This window comes from the organism of the source record quoted next, unplaced genomic scaffold (genome assembly GCF_019419815.1).
Source record: "Pyrus x bretschneideri cultivar Hongxiangsu unplaced genomic scaffold, Pyrus_bretschneideri_v1 Contig48, whole genome shotgun sequence".
Taxonomy (NCBI): Eukaryota; Viridiplantae; Streptophyta; class Magnoliopsida; order Rosales; family Rosaceae; genus Pyrus; species Pyrus x bretschneideri.
Genome location: NW_025999785.1, coordinates 2,556,040 through 2,572,334, shown reverse-complemented (window position 1 = coordinate 2,572,334; position 16,295 = coordinate 2,556,040). Strand labels below are relative to the sequence as shown.

General features: G+C 39.1%; 2 protein-coding genes across 2 annotated transcripts; both read right to left on the bottom strand.

Annotated features, from left to right (window-relative positions):
- Positions 1-916: 916 nt before the first annotated feature.
- Positions 917-3,759, bottom strand: LOC125470055. The gene is made up of 4 exons (XM_048568473.1): positions 3,528-3,759; positions 2,576-3,440; positions 2,316-2,489; positions 917-2,227 (listed from the first exon to the last, which is right to left on the bottom strand). The coding sequence occupies exons 2-4, from the start codon at positions 3,380-3,382 to the stop codon at positions 1,967-1,969; spliced, it is 1,242 nt and encodes a 413-aa protein (XP_048424430.1). The 5' UTR covers positions 3,383-3,440; positions 3,528-3,759; the 3' UTR covers positions 917-1,966.
- A 964-nt stretch (positions 3,760-4,723) lies between these two features.
- On the bottom strand, positions 4,724-16,295 carry LOC103967965 (DNA polymerase zeta catalytic subunit). Its single transcript, XM_048568467.1, has 23 exons — positions 15,989-16,295; positions 15,641-15,723; positions 15,344-15,401; positions 15,022-15,071; positions 14,784-14,896; positions 14,661-14,703; positions 13,955-14,023; positions 13,561-13,716; positions 13,253-13,424; positions 13,063-13,154; positions 12,615-12,983; positions 10,926-12,318; positions 10,436-10,660; positions 9,892-10,160; positions 9,632-9,774; positions 8,732-9,323; positions 8,164-8,310; positions 7,740-8,015; positions 7,498-7,605; positions 6,775-6,980; positions 6,269-6,572; positions 5,380-5,997; positions 4,724-5,192 (listed from the first exon to the last, which is right to left on the bottom strand). Exons 1-23 carry the CDS (start codon positions 16,086-16,088, stop codon positions 5,019-5,021), a joined length of 5,760 nt encoding a protein of 1,919 aa, XP_048424424.1. The 5' UTR covers positions 16,089-16,295; the 3' UTR covers positions 4,724-5,018.

Below are 16,295 nucleotides of genomic sequence, written 5' to 3'. Positions count from 1 at the left end.
TAACATAGATTGAATTAAGGGGGGCAATAAGGAAAATGTGAAATGTCATGTGCAAGCCAAGCTTTTTAATATACCAGCGAAATCAATATGCAACGGTTATAGTTTCAGACAAATCAGTGAAAAAAGTAGGGTTTTATAATCTTATATATAATCATCTCATCAAATTTCTCCTTGAGTACTTACTACTACTTACTAATGTGTCAGTGGGTGTTGGTCTATGTGATTGCTCAAAAAAGTTTGTCTTTTGAACGTTTCTACTGGATTTGGTAATGCCATACCATTTATGGGCACTGAGAGATATTTCTGACCATGTTACAAGAAAGACACTTCACTGCATCCATTAACTCAGCTTTCGTTTCCATTTTGTCATTGAATTCTTATTATCTTCTGTTTTAAATAGCGGTTGGGCATTGTATTCTTAATTGTTCAAGCTCTTGGTATCTGCCTTCGGCTCCTGGAAAACAACCGGTCCTCTGATGGTTTGCTGCCCCAAGTCATATTACGTTGTTAGCGATTATAGCTGGCATTTGAATCCGTTGGTCTGTCCTGAGATGGATTGATTGGACTCCATACGGTAATCCTATGTGTTTGCGCATCAAGGAAGACTCACTTAGTTTGTATAATATTTTCGACAGCATGCCATATGTTGATCATGGATCATGTTTTGACACAGACCTCAGAGATTTTACATGCAAAGTCATATTTTCATTCCTACAGTTATGGGCATGTTCTTTTCCTGAAACTTGCTGCTACCAAGGGATGCATGTCACATCTTGTTAGTAATTCTTTCTAGCGAGATTACTCGGCAACTTTCAGTGCTCTACCTTGTCAGCTTGCATCTACCCTCAACTAAAACGTGAACGATCTTTATGCTTTTTATGAGAATAAGGCACATTTTTCTGTTTGGAGAAGTAAATTCATAATGTAATCACTTTCTAGGTTCTATTTTTTACAATTGAATTGACATTAACCAGAACGTGCAAGGATAGCTATGGTTTTCTTCGAAACCGAATATAAGTAAATAAAATGCATGTAAGATCAACACAGGGAAAGTAGCCCCTATGAACTAAATAGTTGAAAAGATATATTTTCCAGTCCTGGTTTATCACGCATCATAGTACCTACTAAATACATTTAAACCAAACAATGACATACCAGCACCATTGACATCAGATTCTCCAGATGCAACAGCTTCTGCTGCCTGCCTCAATTCCATGGCCAAGAATTCTGCAGATTCCAAACGTTCATCATCTTGCCATTACAAATTTTCTAATAGACCAGAACCCTCTTTGGCACCTTGCACTTCTCTAACCTCGCAAACATTTTTACTCTTGGTGCTATCAATCTTCTCATCAGACCCAGTAACAGAGCAACCGACTTCATTTTCCGCTGAAGGTTTACGAAAAGGTTTGTGGATACCGCCAAATGTATCATAACCATTCATTCTATGTTCCACCTTCTCGTCAGCCCAAGTAATGGAGCGATTAAGTTTTTTTGCCCCCGAAGGTATACGAGAGGATCTCAGCATTGGCTCATTTGATTTATCAGTCTTCTCACCATGGAATTCCTCTCTTGCTTCTTTAGGACTTCTATTCATAAAAGTTTGAGAAGACTCTGAAGTTGAGGACGCCTCCCGAATGCCAACATCATCTTCCTTGGAAATCTTACTTTTCCCCCCTCTTGAGTGTCTTGATTTCTTTTCAGAATCATTCTTATCTGCACTTCACTCTTTTCTTGAATCTTCAACTTAGCCCCAATCTGCACTTTGCTCTTTTCTTGGATCTTCAACTTGGAAATCCCGAATCTCTCCCAACCCCACTTCGCCTTTGTCAAAACCATATCCCCAAAAGCCCTCAAGACCCTCTCAACGTGGAGGCTGAACAGGTGGGGCTTGTGAATCTGCACTAGACTGCTTACGTCGAAATCCAGGAAAACATATCTGAGCGTTTGGTAGGGAAGCTGGTGATTACTTGAACCTGCGATAGACTATGCAAGCATTGGAAGTCTTCCCGCTTTCATTCAACTTCCTCAGATGCCCCTTCCCAAGGCCTAATGGATGAATAATCACCATTTTCCTCAGGCTTTGAGCATCCTCAAGGATAAACCTTATGAACTCGATTTGGTTGCTCCCGTAGAAGTGTCGATTAAGGGCTACGGTTACCTCCTTAAGCTGAGAGAGGAAAGGAAGCTTGCTTGACCTCCAATATTCCATAGTAAGACCTGAACACTGAGAAGGAAGCAGGTAGATCAATTGCAAAGTTCCAAAAACATATCAAGAAACTAATGATAATTGTCAAACCGAACATTTTACTTACTTCATTTAGAAGGCAACGGGGCGGCGTTGTAGACTTCACGTCCAAGATAGTTAAATTAGGCATTGCCCTAAGAATAGGGACCAATGCCAACACCAATTCACCACTAAAGTTTCCGATTTTCATAGAGAAATCACAAACGTTCTCTAAGGGTGGTATTCCTTTCCTGAACAAAGCCTGCAGTTTATTTAAAAAGAAGAATTAAACATCTCACTCTAAATTATGTTTCATATAACACTTTGGCAGAAGAGTAGTGTCTTTACCTTGATGGTATTGTGATTTAGAGTTAAAGCTTTAACCCGGTGCACGCTGGTAAGGAAGTCAACTGCCTTCACATCAGGTGACAGATCTCTACGTATGACATCGGCCAAAGAAAGCTCGGCCCTTTCTAAGGTCCCGAGCTGGTGGTTGACAGTAATCCCATCCCACTCCAAATTCTCAACATCTGAAGCAAATATGCTTACTGTTGTACACCACTCCGAACGCCAATCTATGCGAACATCTTCAAGCTTATGACCGATGCTTGTCAGTCGACGAACTGTCCAATTGTTGCTCGAAATACTAAATGATTTTAGTGATGAGCTCTCAATGGTGATATCACCTACCCCATTCGCTAGATGGATCCTACTGATATCAAGGTCAAGTATTTCAACCTTGCACCTTAAAGCATTATCGATCCATGAAACAAACCGACGTCCTACCCCCTCACAAATGCATGGGGTTTCATTTCCAAAAATATGTTCGCGGACGTCGAATCTAATACCTAAGTGAAGGATTCTGTTCTCCCCACGATGGTCTAAGAACCTATCCACAGAATTTGCGAACCTGGACCACTTATCACAAGTTGATATATCAACTTTAGACAAATCTAATCTGAAACTGGGAGCTGACCAATGGAGCTCCCTGCAGCGTTTGGATAAACTCCCAAAGCGAGAGAGGTCTCCAAATGGAAGCAACGAGAGGATTCCATGAGTAATTTCGTCTGGAAGACTACTCAGCCTATCCACCCTAAACTCTAGACAAACTCTCGGAACTGTTTCACTACTCTTACTTGCCCTACAAGTCTCCATTACAGAGAGAATCAGAGATTTTAGCAGATGTATACGATCTATTTGGCTCTCCTTTTACCTGCTCGGCAAAATAACACAGTATAAGGATACCTTTGCTAGCCGGAGGAGAGATACAGAGAGAAAGAGGGGGGGAAGAAAAGCTTACCTTTGCTTAACGGCGGCAAGAGGGTGAAGAGGATGAGCTTGTTTTGAAGGATTTGTGATGAGCTTTACACCTGCGTTTTGTAGAAAAAAGAGGGAGGAAAGAAGAAATGCGGAGGAGCCAGAGGGAGAAGAAACGAAAAGATGCTTTGTAGAGATATTTTTCAAATGTATACATGATACATTATGTATTATTATACAAATGATAAGATATTTTCGTTAAAAAGTTAATAATTTAAATATTAATTCCGATTTTCTTCCACTGTCACCCTCAAGTCTATAAAAGTGGGAGGAAGCACAGAGGAGATTGACGGCAAAAGCACACAGAAATTGACAAAAAATAAAAGAGGACGAGGAGAAGGGAGCAAAAGCAGTAAAAGTTATTTTACTCTTTCTTTTCTTTAGAACTTCGCAGGTGAACATTTTATATTCATCTTCTTCAAAATAAGAAGAGCCTAGGGTGGGCTCCGCAAATTCATTTCAGCGAATTCAAATTGTATTCTATTATTCAGAAATTCATGAATTATATTCGTTCATTGTACTATTGTACTGTAAATTATTTTAAATATTTTTATTTAAAATTAAATAAAAATAATATTTAATAAAAATTAACAATGAACGAATTTAATTTACAGATGCTAAGAATCCTCGCCAAAAGGATCCGGAGCGGATCCTGTTGGCTTCTCGGCAGCTCCTCCTTCCTCATCAAACTTCCAGGGACTCTTTCCCTCTCTTTTCTCGGCAAAAATGGAGTAAAACAAGAGGAAGGCTTCCTTGCTTCTCCCGTGAATCAGCACCACCGTCTCGGTTCTCTCTCTTTCTTCTCTGTCGACAACAACAACAACATCAACAACGGGGTATCCATCATGGTGATTTCGAACCAGAGTATAAAGCCGTAGGCCCTTGGAGTTCGGCAACTGAAGGAAGGTTCAAACCAAGCCTCGCAACAGGAGAGGCAGCAACCTCCCCAGTTCCCCCTGTCGCTGCGTCACTGGTCACAAGCAGCGGCAGCAGCAAGCTTGTCATTTCCTGGAATTCCGTCAACAAAAGGAATCCCTGAATCAGCATCATCATCGTTGCAATTCGGAACCAGAGCATAAAGCCGTAGGCCACTGAAGATGCGTGACCTGCACCCGCAACCGAATGGTACAAAGCCGGTCTCAAATGGCACAAAGCCGCTTCAAATGGCACGAAGCCTCGTCAACTTTCAAATGGCACGAAGCCATGTCTAGATTCAAATCGCATGAAGCCACGTCAAATGTCAAATAGCACGAAGCCGCGACAAGTATGGGATTGCTAATCCCGTCTTTGTGGGCCCATTAGTATTTTACTAAAAAACATGTTACTTGACACATTTGGACCCTACTAATATTCTACAACATCATGGCTAAACACATAAATACACTAAAACTAAAATAAAAAAAACTGATACGACCATACAACAACAACGAAACCTTCGGCCAAAGAGTAGAAGAAATAGATTTTCTTGCAGTCTTCAAAACCACTCCACCATGCATTTCGGGTAGAAACCGGTTTCTGCAGCAACAGAAGCGAGCCCTTGTAATTCTTTCTGAACCTTACGCCTCTCGTAGAACACCGAGCATCCAAGAGAAGTGCATTTAATGCCACTTCCTATGACCCAGTCCCCTCCTCCACAATGTCGACAGATCTGCATGAGAAGAGAAGTGATATCCGTAAAAGCGAATTTCAATAATATATGTCAAACAATGTAACAATCCATTTGAAGGATACAAAAGCAAAGGTTATAAGAATGAAAAATTGGAGAGGTTATGTGTCGTAAACGAAAAACTAAAAAAAAAAAAAAAAAAAAAAAAAAAACTGATCAAAGAACTTACAGCAGCAAGCTGCTGCATCTCTCTCTCCAGTTTCGAAGTTCTTCCAATTACAGCTACAGCAGCACAACTTTTGTTTTCAGAACATTGATTGCATAGATGGGCTGATCCCTGGACCAACTCCCCGCACAAGATACAATGCCTCGAAAGATAGTAATAATCAATTCTGGTTCGGTGTGGATTGGAAGCATAAAAGGCGCGTTTACCAAAGGCTTCCCTGGCTGGCCGGGGCATATCTGAAAACCACTCGTTCAAGTCAGCCCCAAGAAGCCCAAACACTCGCTGCAAAGCTGGGATTATCTGTTTATGGATGTAATAAAGATCATTTAATCTGTATGGTGAATCAATAGCCAAGAGATTCAATGGATCCACGACCATGTCAACCAGACGAGCCCCAGGCTCCCCGTGGATCACAACGTAAGGTATTCGCTCTGCATAACGTGGTTCTGCCCTCGGGTCAGTTTTCATAGCTTTTGTGGCAACAACTGCAGCTGGTGGAAGTGACGAAATAGAACTTGCCCGATAGGTGCCTAGGCGAACTTCCTTTGCAAATACAAAATCCTGAAGAGACACCCTTCCCGATATGATTCGCTTCCACTGACGCTGTAAGTATGTTTTGACCTACGCACAAAAACAGCAGTGATCACCCAACCATGGAAAATAAAGTCAACAAAACAATATTTCCGGTAAAATGCTCCGGCAAATACAAGATAGCTATGAAACTAAAGAAGTAACATGGGAGCATGGATTGACTTGCAATCAATGGATGTCTCACCACACAGAGTATTTCTAATTTATTAGGCATCTTGTTCTTTTTCCTTTTTGGCCTTGATTCTTATCAAACCAGTTGAAATATAATAAGAAAAGGAATTCATGACGCATGTGCTTGTACCTCATACATGTCCTGATGTTCAAAGAAAAGTCTCAAAGACTGCTCCATTGTCTTGGCAACAGCCGCACATGTATCCCTACGAACTGTCTCAATACCTTTAGCATCAAAAATAGGTTCGATCTGTTCAGGGCTTTCATAACTGTAACCAACATAACGCTTCTTGGTAAGGAGGAAGCACGGGCTGTAAACTTTTTCCATCTTCAAAGCAACTGGATTTGGATTCCTAGCACTAATTTCAGATGCAATCTCGCGTCCAATCTTAAAAGAATCTTCAATAGTGCGTCCTTTTAGGAGGACAAACATGCTACAAACATAAGGCCAGTTAATTTTCCCATCTCAGCACAAATAAAAGAGAAAGAACTGGTACAAAAATCTCCATTGATCCAGAAGCAATCACACAAATAGACCAAATCACACCAAACTAAACTCATGATGTGTCATGATGCATAATCAAGAAAAATTGATCATAATTTTCATCTAATTCATCATAAGAAATTGACTGATACCTGTCTGTGTCGCCATAAATAACTTTTGCCTTCCACTTGTCATGTGCATTTATGAATGAAATAGCCTTTTCCAGTGTACTACGGCCACATTGAACAATACTGTCTGCAATCTCGGCACAAGGCATGCGGCCACTAAACCCAGCAGCAGTATAGCCATACGTTACATTTGATATCAACTTCAGAGCAAGCTGTCTTGCATTAAAAATCTGGAAAAGAATGTGATGCCTTGTAAAAATGATAAATTACTTAAAAGAGCACAATCCATGGAAAAAGTAACTTCCAATATGTCACAACTTATTGTATCTTTGAGAATCAACTCTTTCAAAAAGCACTAATGAAGTTGTAAATTTGCATCATCTTTTAAGGCTCCCTTGATAAATTATGGACCCACAACATGTTCGACCGAAAGACATTTGTCGCTTCCCATTCAACAACACATTTCAACTGAACCACATCCACACCAGACATGCATTCCAAGGAAGGATGGCAAAATTAATAACAGAATATAAATCTAAGCTTCGAAACTTTGCGATTGAATAAAACTTCTTTCGTTTATCATGGTATGGGTCACAAAAGATCAAACGTTGGAATTCAGAAGAGTATGAATCAGTTAACAATTGAAGCATATGCATACATTGTAAGGGACAATATCCATATATCAAACAACTAGTGTTGAGAACTAAGAGGAACCACACAAACTTTATATTCTAGAACGCAACGTACCCTGTGAAGAACTTGCTGCGAAGAAGACAGCTTTTTCATAGCTTGTTTAACCATTATTCTCGTTGACAATATTTCATCTAACAAACGGGGTAGTACACCTTTGCGAACCTGTATCACATGATTCACAGCAAGAAATGGAAGTTACTCTCTCCTCCCTCTTCTGAGTGCATGATCAACTTGTAATGCATGCTCCATATGATTGCATTAAATCTGTAAAACAGAAACAACTACGAAAAGAGTACCTTCTCGGGGACATACATGACACCATTTGGAGTAAGCAGAATCTGATCTTTTAAAATATGAAGGTCATGGGGATCTGGTGAAAACGAACTGACTCCAAGTGTATTTGCCTCTGAAGGTACAACTTTTCCAAGGCATGTAGAATAGCAAAGGTTGTATGCAATAATCATTGACGGATAAAGAGACTGAAAATCCAATACGACAACTGGATCTGCATAAAAACCAGACTCTGGTTCCATGACAAGAGGTATGCACTCCATCGCTGGTTGAGAAGCAACCTACATAAGATCAATCATCAGAGTCATCAAATGGTCTAATATATCATCCACGGCTGCATAAGAATCCAATGCAACAATAGAAAAATGCAATCCACCAGCAGGCATCATTAGGAGAGAAATGAAAGAGTAAAAGATAACTTGTAAGAACCTGTTTACTCCCAGGGGATATGGCAACATAGTTTTGTGCATGGGCTAGTCTCAGAAACATGGATTCAACACGGTATTGTGAACCTCTAGAGAGAACTGAAAAAAAGTCAATGCCAAAGACACGTGCAAGTTCTGATGTTCGATTTATCTGCAAAAGCAGTCATGATGAACTTAATAAAAAAGGCAGTGGAATAGAAAAATATAAAAGAGAGTAAACATTACTCTGACAAATTATCAGCTCAATAAAGCTAATCAGATACACATTTATTTAGAAGACTAATCAGATAAGCATAAAAATAAAAAGTTTAATCTCAAAAGACCAAATGGAAGAACTATTGGGACGATTGAAATACTTTAATCATGCCCAAATGGAAAGAAAGGACATAGAAGTTATATAAGAATAGGCCAATCTAACCAATGAAATGCAGGCTTGAAAAAAAGGATAAAGGGCACCTAAAAAGCAACCTCTTAATATCATCGCTCAATGCTCATACATATGAAACACACATACAAGCGCACACAGAGGAAGCAAGCTAGAAATTAATTACCAAAGCAAGAAGTTACCATACCATGTCTAACTGATTCATTATTTCAAGGCTCAGCTTCGCTCTCTCATTTACATATTCAATACATCGATATCTGGCTTGTCCAGGGCCACTTGAAAACCATTTTTCCAGTACTTTATTAGAAATATACGGGACTTTTCGCCTCAACACAGCTTGAGCAACAGCCTCAACTGTGTACATATTGAGCTTGACCTCACCACGGATCAGCCGCCATACATTAAGGATAATTCTACCACAAACATGGACACCGCTGGCATGAGTTCTTCCCCATTCATCCTCAATTAGTGGATCTTCTCTTACAACTGAATTGGCAATGACCGCCTCAGGAATTATTTTATCTTGTATTGCTTTCTCCAAAACTTCTAAATCTTCACCCTCCACCTTGGATTCAGACGGTGCCCGAGATATCTTGTTGAGTAAACCTATACCAAGATATGAAGCCCTTTCTGCCAAAAAGCCAAGAGAACCACCTTGTATATCCCAACCCATCAAAACATCTGGGTCCAATGAGCACACAATTTTCATAAAATGATCGAATAAGTACTTCTCCTCATAAAAAACCAACACCTTGCAGCGAGAAATTCCATCAAGACTCCTGCAAAAGAAACACACAATAAGCTACTGTAAAATGCCAGCCAACACTACCTAATGGTATTGATATGTATATCTTCATTGTTCTTAAATATTACAAAAGGTTTTATAATGTTCCAGTTATTTAAGCATATTGCCCGAAAAATTTAAGGCCACAAATTCCACTGTATATAAAACATCCAAATTGTCACTACCAAATGAAACAACCATTACAAATATCCCAACCAGGATGATGCACCATCATACTCATTGTAGAAGAAAGATCTGAAGAAAGATAAGTATTTAAATCTCAGTATAAATATAAGATTTTACCTCTTAGAACCTTCAGCTTTACTGTGCAAAAGCACATGAACTTCAACAATAGGATCACTATCATTCTGAATAGCAAGAGAGATAAAATTGATGGCATCAAACCGAGGATCAGGTCGAAGATCTCCTCTTGATTCTGCTTGAACCTGTCACCAATGTTGCATTCAAGTTGTATCAATGCAAATGCTAAAGAGCAAGAAAAATAAAAGTAGACACTAGTACTGCTATCTGTTTTTATAATACGAGACTACTACTTTATATACCTCTATGCTTAACAATGTCAGCTGTTGGCCTGCACCAACACTTGCAGGGTCCCTGAATCCAATTTGACTAAGAGGAGTGGGCTTTGATCTCCCATCTGGGCCAGAAATCTGAGAATTATCTTGTGAACATTCGGAGTTTGTTTGAACTTTAACAGCATCTCCTTCTCTTTGCGCTATTCCCATCCTGTCAGTGCAGAAATGGTTCCTTTCTTCTTCATGATTTTCATGATTCTCTTGAGGTCCTTGGGGCAGAATAGGTGGAACGTCATCTACGAACCACATCCAGGTGAACTTTAGTCCCAATCATTAAGCAAAGAACTCTGTAAACTAGTCAGACTCCTAGAAGATCGTAGAAAATGTTTACACATGAGAAAACATTTGTACTTTCTAAGGTCTAATATCTTTCAAGAAAAGAAATAATTTATCATTTTCAGATTCACACATTGATAGTGGCACATTGCTATCAGAAGTAGCACCTAGAAGTCCATAACAAAAATTTAGAGCTAATTGTAATAGCCTCAATCTACAAAATTCTAGCAAATACCTTTTTCATCACTTGACAACCATCTATTCACCTTTTCGGCAGAAGGGGGTGAAGTTGCAGGTGTTAACAAATACAAGTAAGAGCCATCAGTTTGATAGTGAGTAGGGACACCCATAACAGATTCTTCATGAGAGCTAGATTCACTTCTAACACACTTGTTCTGAATTTCTTTCTCGTCTGGGAAATCTCCCACAAAGAAGGGGAAATAGTCATCCGTAGCTCTTCCTTGAATAGAAAACATAGGCTGGTCAGCAATAATTTCTAGCAAAGCACTACAGCATGACATCAGAACCCATCCAAATCAACAGAATAATTCCTAAAACCTAAGCATGATGAATGAACCAACTTAATGTCAGAGATAGAATCAATGGTAACAATATTAAAGGATGCAAAGCACAAGGCATTTATGCTAATATCATAGGTCAATATTTAAAAGTTTTCAACTTCCACTCTTTGAAAAACATATTTCTTAACCCAATGCTAGTAATACCATCGTATAAAGATGAAGTGTCTTTAGATGCCCTGTCCTTCCAGTCTGGAACAGGAGGCTTCTTGTGGAATGTCATTCCAATTAAGTCCCCATCATCCGGATAGATGACCTCGGACGGTGAGTGTCTGAGCCCAGATGAAACAGAGTCCCTACCCAGTTTTTGGACACCAGACCTCTCATTGTTTAGAACAGCACCGACAGTTGTGGCATTTGCATCCATGGGATTCTCAAAAGACATTTCATATACTCCACCCTTGGAAGATAAGCTTTCAAAGCCACTTTCAACATAACGATCTCCATCAGCCACTTCATGCTCAGCAGACCAAGTCTGCATTCTTTTGTTCACAGAAGGAACTTGAGAAGGGCCTGTAATCAAGGAGTTCCGAAATTGAGCCATTGCACAAGCACCAACTTCTTCACCAATCAACACATTGGAATCCAATTTTCCATCTAACGTACTTGCATGTAAAATGTTGTCATTGCTAGAACACAGTGGAAGTTTACCATACATTGAACAACCAGGATTGGTTGGTTTAGCATCATATTTATAAGCCTTATAACTTCCTGATTGTTGGTCAACTAATGATAGCCTGAAGTTAGATGACTCGTGAGGCTTCCTGTCATGCTCATCAGTACCTGACACTCGAAAATCTAAACGCTTTGCGCAGAGAAGTGTGTCTTTGTTTTCCTCCCTCCCACTACCTTCAGGTGGCTCAACTCGGTAGGATCGCTTTCTCCTCATCAAGTCCCTCACAGAGCATCTTGCCAACATACTACTGTCTTTTGCGTCACAAGTTCCAGTGCCTGCACGTTTTCCCACTTCATTTTCAGAAGAACTTGTACCACTAGGGTCCTTTGTTTCTATGTGTAAACGGGCATGTTCCCCTTCTGTCTTCACCTTTGAGGTCTCAGAGAAAGGTAAAGAGCCCCATAATTTTTTCCTTTTGTGCTTATGATTGAAGCTGGAGCTAGCATCTTGCACCTGATGGCTGGAGGTCCTAAATTCACTCTTCCCCTCTATTTCAGAAAAGCCTCCAACTGATCCATCACAAGGAGTTGAGAAATCGTCATCCCCACAACCATCCACCTGGTGAATCACATACTCAGACGAACTTTTTGAAGAATTCTTTTGATCTGAAGGGTAAGAATCTCTTTCTTGAAATCTTTCAAAGTCAATCATATCACCAACCGAATCAAGTATGTCCTGACACTCCTTTTGGGATTCAGTCTCATAATCCACATTAGCTTTGTTTAGAACATTGTCAATGGTTGTTGCCGGCAACAAGGGACTAAGAATTGTCTCACAAACAAGTTCGTCATCAGAGTTTATATCTTCAGCGGCCTGAGAAGTAGCAAGCCATCTAAGAAGACCTAGTGCTTCACTATCTGTAACCTGAGAGAAAACATATGATTCCTATCATTGCCAAGACACAAAATATATCAGAAGTAAAGGCTCCACCTAAGAATCTAACCTCTAACAACATACAAAAGACATCACAGCTATGCAGGTTGAATCATTAGTTGTTAAGAGTTACACGGTTCCAAATAACTTGCAGTAATAAGTTCCATAAAAGGAAACGCAATAAACTCGCCAAGCCCCTGTAAATTCACAGGGCCAAGATAAGAATTTCCCAAGAGTGAAAAATCTGCATCAGCGATAAAAGAGATGCATAATCAGGATTTTTATACCTTCATGTTTACCGTCGGGATTACTAGTGATGATGGAAGTTCCTTATTCAATGATAGTTTGGAATTTGGAACACTATCTTTAGTAGAATCTTGTGTTGGCAGAGATCCAATTGTTTCTCCATCAATAAGATTATCAGTTTGGGGTCCAGCAAAGTTTCCTTCATCTTTTCGAGATGCCATCTGCTCCACAGACCTTACATCTTTCCTTAATTGAGTTCGACACAGAGAACTTTCAGCTTCACCGTGCACTTTAATAAGCTTCTTGTCAAATTCAAGACCAACTGAGAGAGTTTTCAAAGCATCTTCAGGAAGTGGTTTGGCAGGATCAGGTGGTATTGCTGCCTCATGTATTCCAGTCCTTTCACACTCCTAAGGACCAAAAAAGAAAGGAACAAGTAAGACGCATAACAATAAATTAAATATAGCAAATGAATGAGACGAAGACAACCTCCAAAATTGGTATAAGTGACTGAACCATCTTCACATCTGAACAAGTTTGTGAGAGGGAAGTATACATCTTAAGCTGCTGATTAAGAATCTCTGTGAAACCATAAAGTAGTAAAGATTTGATCAGCTAAAGAACAGTGATGAAGAAAGATAATGCAATCTCTGTGGCATTACTGAGAATAAAAACAAACCATCTACAGTAGAATCGCCCTCAAGTTCACAAATACTTTGACGTCTAATGCAGTTAATGTCTGGATGTGAGGAACCTTCAAATTCACCAGGAGAATTCCATGTCCAATCAACTGGAATTGTGGAAGATATCCAAACAGGTGAACCCAAAGAAAGATGACCACGTATATCTGCCTGATATGAAAATCCAAAACGTCATACAAGAACATTATTCAAAGTTACAATCATGCTCATCAAATCCTGGCCAAAAGCATAAATACCAACAATGTCAATTCAAACATATGAAATGCAGAGAAGAGAAAATGTTGACCTGCAAATCAGCAGACATGCAAGTCGTTTTATCCATGTCCTGACTAGGCTGTCCATTGTAAACAGACCTTCTATGGACGAAAACATCTGGTATTGGATGACGGAATTTAATCTTTGATACATGCAGATGACCCATCCCATACAAGTTGTAGTCAACCTACCAAAAAGGATATGAATTTATAAGTGAGGATGTAAGGACAGTGGCACATTTTGTGTGGTTACATATATGAACCTTTTCAAAACAACCTAATCAGATGTGTAAAAATATTAAAAAAGACAAATACATCATAGTTAAACTTTGGAAGCACTTAGTCCTCTAGCAACCAAATGCTAACATGTACAATTTTATGAACTGACAATCAAAGAAAAAAAATAATAGGCAGGAAGTTATATACCATAAATTGAAGAATGAAGGGAATGTGAGATTCATGAGGCTGTAAGCATTTATCAAAAACTGAGCTTCCCTGAAAACCGATGATAAGAATGATAAATCAAGCATCCACTCAGTCCACTTTATAATACAAGCTAAATCAAGACCAAAAAATAATGTGACTCACAAACATAAACCCATATAACGATCCATGATCATCAAATTTCATTTAAATCTAAAGAAGGTCAATAAAAGCTCAACGAAAATCTGATTGAGAAATTTGCGCAAGGGTTATGATCACAAGTAAGAGGCTCAATTCCATACAGAAAGTGAAATCTTGCAAAGAATCAGTTTTAAGGCCCACAAGAATCAATATCTTTGGTTGACAAAAGATTTTACAGAGGTACACATGATACAAAAGAAATAGTTTGAACAAGTCTAACACTTGGAAATATAAAACAAATAAAAAGACAGAATCAGAAGCATCATTGAGAACTCATAACCTCCAATGAAATGCTTCCACTTAAAAAATGTCCAAGATAATAAAAACCCGCATTGTTTACTACTTTATAAACTATAAAATTAGAATTGATAGCACATAAAGAGAACTTCACATCAAAGAATCAATAACCACAACGAATGGGGAAGAAATCTCTAACACATCAACCGTCAAAACTCAATAGTAAGAATAATACATCTCAAACAGACAAGAGACATCATGAGGATAGTACCAGAAGAAGACTTGCAGCACGAGAGACGTCATGGGGATAGTAGCTTAGTTTCTTGTTAAGGTGTTCAATTGTATACTCCTAGACCACTAAGGATATACATCCATAGAAACAAGATTAGGATACAGGTATATCTTCACAAACAACTCCTCCGATGAGTGGTAACCATAAAGCTTCCTAGCCTGGACAAGGCTGCAACTATGTACATGTTGTCGCTTTGAACCAGCATTACCTTTGAGCTGTAAGTGTTCACACCAAACACATTAAAACTGTATTTCAGTACCAGACATGTGAAGCAGGGAACCGTAAACCAGATAACATGCACTACATAATAGTATATTTGATCTGATTCAATGAGGCATACCTTCAAAGCTTTCTCTATAGCAAGAGCTACATCATGTGTGTACAAATCACCTGTGTGGTCAAACAAAGAGGAAAATAATATATTGCTGTATCAAATCAGACTTCAAATGACGTGCTAAAGCATAACTACAGAGGAAGGTCAAACTTAACAAACCCTAAACTTCAGACAAGAATGAACACAAATGTATATTCTCCTCAAAAAAATGAGCTTTACAAAACAAAATTCCAGCAGGTAAACAGAACACAGTAAGTCTAAAAATAACACCAACCCAGTAAAGCATTCAACTTTTCGGTGCTGGCCTAGTTCAAAACACACTATGTACCTTTCTGGTGCAGCTGAATCGGGATATCAGCGCATGGCACATATAAGTACGGTAATGCCTGCACATTATAAAAGATATTAATTAGCCTGAAGAAATAAGCGCCAAAAAGGCAAAGTAGCAGCACAACTATATAGAAACATGTATCCCGTCAACCAATACGCAAAATTAACGTGGCAATTTATGATCCGAAGACAATAAATAAAGCTATCCAAACTCTTCAATTTGCGTACCCGAAAGCAGGGAAAGAAATACCAAAAAAATTATACTTAGAAATGAAGAAATAAGCAACAATCTTACTCTATGAATGTGCAAGCAAGTCTTCTGACCAGCAGGCGTGGCGCCGAATATTCTTATAACTGGCACCTCATTCACCTTCCCACCTTCAAAAATAATTGAATTGAACCACAATTAACAACAAATTCACACAAAAATTGCAATTTTCAACGAACAACCAATTTCTCTAATTGGAAGATTAAACCCTTAATTATCAGTTTGTTTGCACAAATTGTTGACAAAAATCAGTGAAATTGAAATCTACTTTCCAAAAATTGAAGAAATTGAAGTCCAAGTTCAATGAAAAGCAGAATGAAAAAGGCTATGAGCTTAACCAAGCAAACGGCGTCGTTTCTGCTGGGAAAATCGTACCTTGGAAGCTACTGTAAGAGATATCGAGGCCTGGGATCGGCGGCGCCATGTAGTAGTCGACGGAGACGATACGTACGCTGAAAGAGTCCGAAGCCGCCATTGGATTTTTCCAAAATTACGTAAATGAACCCGCCAGCAGAAGCGCAAGGAAGCAGGAAGGATGGTTATTTAGCAATTTAGTGGAGTTTTTGACTGAGGATTTAAAAATTGGGGAGCTTTTTCTCCTGAAATGTGAAGAGGAAGAAGAAGCACCAATTTTTGGCGCAGGAAGTCGGCGGTTATGTTTGAAAAACAACTGTTTTTGTAG